The sequence below is a fragment of the Ruditapes philippinarum genome, unplaced genomic scaffold, assembly GCF_026571515.1.
Source record: "Ruditapes philippinarum isolate M1 unplaced genomic scaffold, ASM2657151v2 ctg15688_1_1_1_1, whole genome shotgun sequence".
NCBI classification, from domain to species: Eukaryota; Metazoa; Mollusca; class Bivalvia; order Venerida; family Veneridae; genus Ruditapes; species Ruditapes philippinarum.
Window position 1 is genome coordinate 8,667 of NW_026858552.1, and position 11,483 is coordinate 20,149.

Here is an 11,483-nt window from a genome sequence, read left to right on the forward strand (position 1 = left end):
AGAGCCATGGCACTAGCTGCATTTGCTCTAGGGCATATTAAGGGGAATTGTATTTGCGTTTGTAGAAATTAGATATGTTTTTTTTTTTCATTTCGAGGACCCACAAAATCTAGCAAAGTGACTTCTAATAACAAGTGACTATTCTTTTTATCATTTTTATCTGAAATATATGCTAGGGGCAATTTGTAACAGTATGAGATTTGTAAGTTAAGCTAATCAATCGAGTCATTCATAATCATATGTATTATCCAATTTATACCCAGCAGGCACTCAACGTCGTTTCAACATTGAACCAACGTTGAAGAGTGGGTCGTAATATTCAACTATGGACGACAATACGGATCTTTTGCCAATGTATATTTAACGTTGATTAAACGTTGTTGGTCAATGTTTTACTTTTAGTTTAATCATTATTTAAACTTTTATACCACAAATGTATATACTTATACTATTATTCATAAAATTTACATATTTGTTGTTTTAAGGATGCTGCATAACAGCAGAGAATGAATTCTTCATGGACAAATGCTGCATTATACTAATGGGAAGCAGTTTTTCTTACTGAACATAGTTGAGACTTTTAAATAGCTGTTTTTAAGTTTTTGTTGTTTTATGTACATAATTTGCTGTCAATATGAAACTTCAGCTGTATCTCAATTTTTATACTGTTATATTATGTAAATCTTAAACAGAACCATCTTTAGATAAAATGAATCACTGAGTAAAGTTTGAGATTGACTAAGTCACTTTTAACTTGTCACTTATTATTTTACTTGCAGAAGCAGTAAGAGACAGTCACAGAAGTATTAAAACACCATCATGAAACACGTTAGACATACTGAGAAAGATCTAGAAGAAGTAGCAGTTTGGTACAGATTGTAGCTTCATTGTTAAATTATACGGACTTCTTTGATAGTTTAAATTTAAGCTGCATTTGAACAGTATTTTTGAACTATCTGAAGTATTTAATATTGTCTTGATTGTTTTGTTAAACTTTGATACTTGTTTTATATCTTAAAATTAAAGTATGGTGGGTTTTCAAATTTGAAATGACATTGAAACTTCAACGTTGTGCCAACGTTGAATGTGCAACGTTGTATCAACGTTGAACTTTCAATGTTGTTTCATCTTTCAAATCCGAATATAATCCAAAGTTATTTCAACGTTGAAATCTGGCCATAATTCAACGTTGTTACAACGTTGGTGTGCCCGCTGGGTACTTATTCTTTTCTGTTTATAGCTTGTTATAAAGGCTGTATAATTTCAATAAGGTTTGACTGTTTATTCCACTTATTCATTTGACCTTTGAACATCTGCATTGTACAATAATAGTATTCACCTAACTTTATTTACAAAAGATAACCTAATTGTATGAAGCCTTAGAGCATTCACTTTTATGAAAAAAAATATAATTCAATGTATAGTATTAATGATTTAAGGTATTAACGTTTTGAGCGTTTGAGCACCTATGTTCTTTCTCCACCACTAAAGCTGGGAAGCCGCCATATTATATATACTATCTTGGTGCGATGTAAAACAAATGCAAAAAAGTATTTGATTTTTACCAAAATTGTGCCATTTTAGCTCACCCGTCACAAAATGACATGGCGAGCTTTTGTAGTGGCTTTTCGTTCGGCGTGTGTCCGTAAACTTTTACTTTATACGAAATCTCTTATGAACAACAAAGCCAATTTCATCAAAACCTCGCAGAAATATTCCTTTTGTGGTCAACGTCAGATAAGGTTGAAAAATAATTCAATTCCATGCAGAACTGTCATACATAAAAAGATAAAAAAAAAAAAAACTTCAAATATCTTCTTTAAAAAAAAAACGAAGACATATCCCTTAGAAATTAGACATAAAACATTTACTAGTGAGTGTCTACCAAGTTTCTTCAAATTAAAGCATGAAACATCCTATAGTGATTGTCTACAAAGTGTGTTCAGATAAAAGCCATGGAGTAAAATTGGCCGCGGCATGGGCGGTCATAGATTTTCTTTATATATATATATACATATATTGATATATATCCTTGTATTTAAATAAAACTTTCATGAAGCTTCTGTAAACTTTAAAATGTCAAAACGCTAGAGGTTTGAAACAATGCCTGAAAAATCTTTTTATAGGTGTCTACCAAGATTGTTCGAATAAAAGTCTTTGGGTCAAAATTTGCCCCGCCTAAGGTGGTCATTGGTTTTCCTGATATGTATGTACAAATATAATAAAAACAACAAAAAAACTTCTTTTAAAAAGACCAAAGAGCTACATCTCAGATATTTAGCATTAAACATTGTCTAGTTGGTGTCTACCATCTTTGTACAAATAAAAGCACTGGAGTCAAAATTGGCTGCGCCATTGGCGGTCCAATATTGATTTTAATTATATGTACATAGTAAAAACTTCAAAAACATCTTCTTTTTAAAAAACCCAAATAGCTAGGGGTTGGATACTTAGCAAGAAAAATCTTCTCGTTGGTGTCTAAGTTTTTTTAAGTAAAAGCCTTGCAGTCAAAATTGCCCCCGACCAATGGGGTTATTGATTTTCCTAATACGTATATAGTAGAAACTGAGTAAAAAAACTCATCAGTAAAAAACACAAAGAGGTAGAGCTTAGGTATTTAGCATGATATATTTTCTAATGAGTGTGTACCAAGTTTGTTCAAATAAAAGCTCTGGGGTAAAAATTGGCCCTACTCCTGGGGGTCATTGATTTTTCTTATATGTTCTCATCTTTTAGAACTTGTTTTCCCTTCGCAATAACAACCAATAATGTTCGTACACATGCACTGCTTCAGCTACAAATATGAACTTTGTGATATCAGTTTTAGATTAAGATTAATTTATATCTGCTTTTGTTTATAGTTTACAATATTACTTGTTCCTTGTCATGAAGAGTTTTATATTCAGGTGAGCAATTTCAGGGCCATTATAGTCCTCCTTTTAGAATAAGGAATAACAATTGAAATAACATTCCGCGCTTGTACCAGCCGCAAGTAGTATTGTGCAGAGGTTTTACAAATGGTTAATAATATTTATTGCATAATTATTTAAATAAATATCAAATCTTTAACATCAACATACATAATAACACAATATACAAAAGGGTTGGGCCAAATTCTCTTGGAACATTATCTTGGGCCCTCCCATCCTATCACTTCTGGAAACTTTAAGGTGTGATCCTTCAAAGAAATTAAAACAGAACAATAAGTTAAAAAATAAAAATTCAAAATGTGAAACTGTAAAAGCGGCATTTTTATTTCCTTTCAACTTTTTAATGTTTTAGAACATTTTTTTTTTTTAAATATTAGAACTACAATTGATGTTCTGTTACCTACTGGAAGCAAACTGCTTTTTATATTTACTAAAGTGACTCATTGGTTGGAAATGGAAGACAAAAAAGTACCGAACAACATGTAGGACATATACCATACATTTATTTAAATTATATATATGCAGCAACAATTACATTTGAATTTAACATGAAATAAATATTGCGTACCAAAATAATATTTTTTTCCGGAACATTTTATTCTGTATACGTCGGATATCATAACAGAAGCATTTTATATTATAACCCTAACGAAAGTCGAAGGTCTATGAAACCAATATACTGCTATTGATGAATTTCATAAAAAAAGTAATAAGATATAGCTTTTTACTCTTTAAGGTAAGGCAGGTTCTTGGCACAAAAAGTATTGCATGTTTTTCGGCAGAAAAAAATATTTTTAGATAAAATCGATCTAATGACACATAAACACTTTTAATATTGTGTTTTTAAAACACTTCATGTGTAGCTTTGTTACGCAACTTGTACCGAATGTTTGTTGTTGTAAGTTACCATGCAAGAAGTTAAAGCATTGATTAATGATTGTTTAATTGCAAAACGTTAATTACGAGCGTTAATTGTCTTCTTGTGGATTAAGAAAGATTTTCTGTAAATTTGGCTTTATTGCTATGGACGATACAATAATTGATGCACCAACATTTTCTATTACCAACCTACAATAACGAATATTGTAGCAACTACAATACAAAGGCAACATATTATAGAAATGATAAAATTTGATTAAAGCAATGGATCATTTCTAGAAGCATGTTTCACTAAGTCACTGACTCCAGTTACTCCAAATATGATATAATCAATCAGTCATGAAAATATTCAAAATTCATCCAAACCTTAAGCCATATACATATATTTCTGTTGGAGGTAAAGTGAAGTTTTACTGTTTCCATTTGAATTCAAGGGGACTGAGTTTGGGATCTCCACGTTCTCCTTTTGGACCACGAGGACCAGGCATGCCGGGGATTCCTTGATCGCCTTCTACTCCAGGTAAACCCTAGTTGATAAACAACAGAACATTGTGAAAATAACAGATGCATTATTTTGAAATGACGTCAAATTAATTGCAACGATTAATCCGTTTCTAAATGAAATTTAAGAAATCATGACTGATGGAACACTATCATCTACTGCATACATCTCTATATCACGTTGTTTCGGTTGTTGTTGTTGTTGTTGTTGTTGTTGTTGTTGTTAATTGCATTTCTTTCTTTATTTATTTTCTTTTCAGTTTGCAATCAAATGTATTCAGAATAATTCTTTGCACTATTTATCATTTTTGATTTATCAATGGAGTTTGTCTGACTATTTGGGAGAACCTCAAATTACCTAACAGGGCTGGTCGTAAGAAAAGGGGGACACCAACTAGAGGTTGGTAAATCTTTCGTCAAATGAGAATTTTAAAATTGATCTTTCTTTTCATATTTCTACATTTGAATATAATCTGACACAGCAATTGTCTTAAAATACATGAAAAATTAGGGATAAGGTCCATTTTTAATTTTCTATGAAAATATGCTAAAAATACAGATTTAAATTGTTTCCCAAATTGTTATAATTCATTCTAAAGAAAGATTTATAGATAGTATGTATAGGAAAAAATACATTTAAACATGTGTCATTCATCGTGCATTTTCCTAAGATTCCATATGTTCTTCATTGAAGTATTTTCGCCTCATACAACTTACAAATTAGATCTTCATATTTAAACTTATAAATTACACAATTGTAACTGTACAAATATTTGTAAAAGTTATCTTTTTTTAAATGATACTGACTCCTTATATATGGTAGCTATGATAGAGATTCGAAATTAAGGTATAATTAAATTCTTCTTGTTCCATATGTACCGTTACTTTCACTAAAACTTTAGTGTAGAGAAATTTTACTTAGCTGTATTTGATTTGTTGATATTCTGAAACTATTTGATTATTTTACTATTCAAATGACATACTGGTGGTCCTGGAAGTCCATCATATCCACCTGGTCCTGGTTTTCCAGGGAATCCTTCAGATCCCGGCTCCCCTTTTACCCCTTTTATATCAATCAGTCTTTGAGATGCTGAAACAGGAGACACAGAAATTGAAGATATTCATTTGTTAGCTTATATTTCTGTGCAGGACAAAAAGGAACCACATAGTTCATTGTATACAGTGACATTTACATGTTTACACACCAAAATACAATGACACAAACAGTAGAAAGTTGGTTGCCAGAGCGATTCACCCAAGACATTTCAAGCTGATATATTTTACTTTTGAGTTATAGTCTGGACAAAAAAGTAATGAAAATTGCAAATTATTTATCATTCTTCTCAACTGTATTCCTTCTTACTGTGAGCTATTATTGCAGCAGTAGATTTTCCAAACATTTTTCGAATGATGGTTTTAGACAAAAATAATCATACAAAAGATATTAATAAAGCGCAATCACCTCACAATAATTAACAGGAGAGTTATCATTCTTGTACATTGGTACTCCTACTTCATAAGATCTATCCATCATGAAATATCAAATAGTTTTTGTTTCAAACAAAACTAAGCATAAAAACAAAGAGACATTACTCAAAGTTTATAATGGGTAGAGTTATCGTGCCTGTATATTGCACTCCTCCTATATATGATCTATCCATCTGAAACGCTTCAAATTGATACCTCATAAACTTTTCGATTTATACTAAAAATAAACACGAAAAATAACAAACATGGAAAACACATTGAGCAAGAGCGAAAATATTATTAAAGGTAGAGTTATCATTCTTGCACACTAAACTCCACCGAATGAATATCCACTATTCAAGTTTCAAGCTTATATTTCAAATACTTTTCGAGATATGCGGTGGACAACATTAAAAAGGGGACAATTAGCTATAGCAAAAACAACATTAAAGTGTCTCAAGTTAATATCTTAAAGAGATTTTCAATTACGCTCAACAAAAGAAAAATGTCGGACGGAAGAATTTGAAATGTATAATATTTTATACTTTTAGTGCTGCAATAAATTATGTTTAAACTAAACAATATTGCAAGAATATGCATCAACAAATTATGATTTAATACCTCCCAAGATGAACCTTTTCGACTTGTGGTTAATTGTAACCTTTTAATTAATAGTGTTTTTAAGTTAAACCAACATCATCTCGTTCAAATTAAGATGTCAATCAAATGCCATTTTCAACATTTCCATTGGTATTTTTTTCTTCTTCTTCTTTTTTAAAATATGTTTGAAATGGAGATTTAATTGTTATTACTCATTCAAGCGAGTGACTTTTTACTTTAATCATCTGAAAAATAAGTCGTACCAAGTGTAGCGTCAACTTTCTCTAAGACAGACTCTTCTATATTATAAAGACGCTGCAAGAGTTGGAAGACATCTTGAGAATTTACATCTAACTGTGTTCCATTTTCTTTATTAACGGTCGAGTTTTCATCTCTTATTTCCTTCGGATAATCCGTCAAATTTGTGTTTCCTTCTGTGTTAGGGTCGACTAATCTAATAAGGCATTGATGGCAGCCCTTGTCACTAAGTTCTTTCAGTTTTGTTTCAACTGTGTTTTGAAACGTCCTGATGAAACAAATGGATATATACTTGCAATATATATGCATGCAAATAATTGAAAATGCAATCTCTTTACAAGAAACTTTAGGGAGAGAATTACAACCGGTACAGCGTATCAAAAATAGGTTCACATAAACCATTACTACAAAACAAAATATAAGGGGATTTCATTAGGTTTTATTTCATTTAGACCATTAGTTTTACATCTTGCGATACTTAAAATGTGTGTAATAAAATCATATTCCAAACAATATAATAGAGACTGTGTAGTAATTATCATTATTATATAATCTAAATATAGCTGCAATCTCATTGGTACAAACAGTAGGCAACCGAACTTTTTATGAAATCATATTCACTGGGTGTAGTATCATATTCACTGGCTGAATTGGATTTTTCAAGTTTTTAAATAGATTGAGACTTATATTCAATGACCATATATCGTAGACTGTTAATAGCGCGTGCTTGCTGCGTTTCTTCTTTATGGCATATTTCTCGATTAAAATATCATTACTTTACTTTTAAAGTTAAAGGTTACAGCGCAATGATGAGTATAAACTTTGGTTACTTTTGCATGCGCAACGTTTGATTAGTTGTGGAACGCCTGACATGCGCGCTTCAACGAAACAGGCAAACGCTGTACATGTATACATAAGGTTGTACTTTTTGGACTTTTTAAAATTCTTAAAGCCCATTCATATAATAAAACAATTATTGACTAGTGAGCCATTGAATATAATGTGATATTTACCGCCTCTGTCAATATTTCATCTGCCGATTAATATCACATCATATTCAATGGTATACTAGTAAATAATTGTATAATATTTTTTAATATCAAATTTTAGAGACTAACCTGTACGAAATTTTGGCACGGATTCTGGGCGGAATTGGCACGGAATTGACACGAAATCAGTGATTTCTGGGCGGACCAGGAACGGAAACGCAAATTCCGTGTCATTCTGTCTCACAAGAAAAATATTTTGTTCACTTTTCTGTGCGGAAAACTAGAAAAATTCCGGCTGGAATTTTATTTGGAGCAGAATTTATACTTAAACATTTCATCTTGGACAGAATTTTCAACTTTGAAATTTTCTTGGGAAGGAATGGTCTTCACTATGGGCGGAATTCTATACTTAAACATTTTTCTTGAACAGAATTTCACATATAAGATGTCTAAATCATAATTGTTAACTCTTGTTTTTGCACTTGCAGACAATGAAATTTTACCAACTGTACTTATTATTTTTGTTGAAGCATGATACTTGACCAATAATTACAGGTGTATTTTTAGAATAAATAGGGTTATTTTTTAGAAATTAAAATATGCCTATACAATGTTTTCAAATATTGTGGCATATGATATATTGTCAGACTAATTTAGCAAATATTTTTTGTACTGAAAAACAACTGTAATAATCTTAGTGTAGAACTTGAAAACATTCACCTCCAAAATGCTTAGGTTTATAAAAAGCAACATTGAAATAAGAATGCTGTTTAAATTTGAATATCAGGACAGCCACAGGACAAGATAGTGTGCTTGCCATTTTAAACCCTAAGAAATCATGATTTTGTTATAAAAAAATAAACAAAAACAAAACAAAAACATTGCATGAAATAATCTCATATAGTATGCCCTTTTAATCTATATAGAATTGATCAGCCAATATGCCCAATAATTGCTTTCATTTAGGTAAATAAATACTACAATATATATCCACTGAGATTTTACACTACACAGATCAGAGCTCTGATAAAACTCAACTGACCAGCAGTTTCCCACCATCTTGAATTCTTTGCATGACTAATTTACTCCACAGGTCATTCCAACAGATCAGGCTGTTCCATTGAATTATTTTGGGGAGAGATAACATTATAAATTTCATATGCAGAATTTGTCTAGGACATTGCAATTTTTTTTTGTTCAGAAATTTGTAATGATTTTTAAATTCTATATATATATATCTATTTGTTACTTGAATTTTTGTTACATTCAATGAATGGAGGTTGAGATGATGAGTAAATTAACCCTGTTTTACATAATGATTGACCTGTCCATGCAGTTATACAGTTGTGAATTTTGAATTCTAAGATATCTGGGTCAGCAAAAAGAGTGCAAATAACAGAAGATGTACTTGATATTTTAACAATTTTGGAGATATACTTTTGTTTAAGATCTCAAAGTGTTTTAGTATTGGTATGATAAATAAGTGTGAAAACATGGGACAAGGAGATGAACAACATAATCAGGTAATTGTAAACCTTTAGTTACATTAATGCTGAAACAAGTTTTATATCAAACTATCAATGGTAGCAAACTAAAATTTGTAACAAGAGCTTAATGTTGTTTTTATATTTTCAACTTCATACATTTGTTTTTTTCTGATAATTGTTTTAAATCTTTATTACATGTTTAATGGCTGTAAAATATAAATTATTCAATGATTCTATATAATGATTGTGTGTATTGTATAAATTAATAGCATGTAGTAGATCTTTTTCATTTCCTGTAAATTAAACAAATTAGGTCAATTTGATTAAATAGGAATAAATGGTACAAATTCAGAAGTTTTGTACAGCTGAACAGGGTCATCATAATCATTTATTATTTTACATGTATGTGTTGTGTTTCCAATGGAACAATCTAAAATTACATTTTACACTCATATTTTCAGACTGGGAGTTAAGTGCTGACTGTGAGATGCAAGGTGTTTCAATAAAGATGTGCAGTATTAATCCTGAATAGGTATATTTTTAAATCTCAATACTTTACTATTCAACATCTTTCCTTGAAAAAATACATAACCAGTAATAAATAGTGTCACAAATAAAGCAGTTAATTAATTCTTATACAGAGCAATTCTTAAACACTTGTGCACTGAAATGAGATACTGCGTAAGCTTTAGTATTTTTGAATATGCATAAGCACTGTTAATATTTAATATTGTTGAAACATAAAATTTGATATTATCAAAAAATATGAAATATAACTGCATATATTTATGCAATCAAACATAATTCATTACTACATTTTTTGTTTAATTAATTATTAATTTTATTATTAAAGGTGAGCACAACCACAAGAAGTTCTTGGAAACACAGGCAGTGGACTTAAAACAGACATCAATTAAAGAAATAGTAATTTAAATAATCAGAAACATTTGAAACAAATTCATGATTGAAACACTCTCAGCAAAAAAATTGCAAAAAAACAAAGTGTTGGATTCTAAGAAAACCAGTACCTACCAAAACCTGCAGGTAGAAAAAAACTGTTTGTGTTATAGTGAATGTATGGTATTCTATTCTGTATTTGGACTAAAGGCTATGTATTAAATTTTGTGAAAGAAAATTTAATGTTTATACATTACTGATAATTTTATCCCAAAAAAATGTGATCATGTTAAACTCATAAAAATTCCGCCCCCATCAATTCTGTCCCAGAATTCCGCCCAGAATTTTGTTTGACAATTCCGTTCCAAAATTCCGTTCCGAAATTCCGCCCAGAGATTCCGCTTCAAAATTCCGCCCAGAGATTCCGCTTCAAAATTCCGCCCCAAGATTCCGCTTCAAAATTCCTCCCCAACTCATTTGCATATTTCGTCCCAATTCCGCCCAGAATCCGTCCCGTTTCCGCCTGGAATCCGGCCGGAATCCGTGCCAAAAGCAAATGGTTTAACACTTGTATATTTGGGGGAGAATTTAAATTTCTGTGCGGAATCTGCCATTGAATTCCGCCTCATTTCCGTGCAGAAAATTTCGTACAGGATATGTAGTAATTATCAATATTTTCTGATATCAATTTTGAGCATAGTATATCATAAAATAGCACTTACCTTATATCAGTAAACAGATCTTCTATGCGATCCGAAAGCGATTTATCGTGTACATCACCATCAAGAATACAATGCACAGCTTTTAGTGCATATACAAACAAAATGAAACGTACAATATTTGCCCTTAAATAAATTGCCATTTCTTCTAGTTATACAAACAATGCCGACATTAAATAAAAGCTTCTAGAATTAATGCAACCAGAAGTGGCCTATTTCTCAGGTTGTTTACATTTAAAACATAAGCACTTCATAAATTGTAAGAACATGAACTTTCAATCAATCCAATTACCTTTATCAGCCTTTATCAGAGAACTTTTTTATCATTGCTAAATTTATCTTTACAATGATTCTTTAGATATGATAAGGGTTTAAAGATCATTTCAGAGCAGAGTAAACTTCGTGGAGGAATTTGTAATGTTTTATGTGAAAATTATTAGTTGTATTTATTGTCGGAATATCAATGCAAAAAGTTCTAAATTTCAAGCAAAACAATGCTTCATTCCTAGGAATTAATGTATATAAATTATATATCTTAAAGATTAGGTATTTGAAATGTACTCATCCAGTATTGTATATATTCACTAATACAACACAATTGCTTTAACAATGTCTTTAACAACTTTACAATTCTTATACAAATATTTAAAATAATAAGAATTAATGCCAATTGCGTATTTAGCATAGTTTAACCTTAAGTGAGTGAGTCTGCTTTAAAATCAAAAACTACACTAAATAATCAAATATTTCGCTCCC

At 30.7% G+C, this 11,483-nt stretch overlaps 1 protein-coding gene across 1 annotated transcript; it reads right to left on the bottom strand.

Moving 5' to 3' along the window:
• Nucleotides 1-3,307: 3,307 nt before the first annotated feature.
• Nucleotides 3,308-10,877, bottom strand: LOC132753572 (collagen and calcium-binding EGF domain-containing protein 1-like). The gene is made up of 4 exons (XM_060744059.1): nucleotides 10,731-10,877; nucleotides 6,641-6,903; nucleotides 5,294-5,400; nucleotides 3,308-4,336 (listed from the first exon to the last, which is right to left on the bottom strand). Exons 1-4 carry the CDS (start codon nucleotides 10,868-10,870, stop codon nucleotides 4,220-4,222), a joined length of 627 nt encoding a protein of 208 aa, XP_060600042.1. The 5' UTR covers nucleotides 10,871-10,877; the 3' UTR covers nucleotides 3,308-4,219.
• Nucleotides 10,878-11,483: the final 606 nt, after the last annotated feature.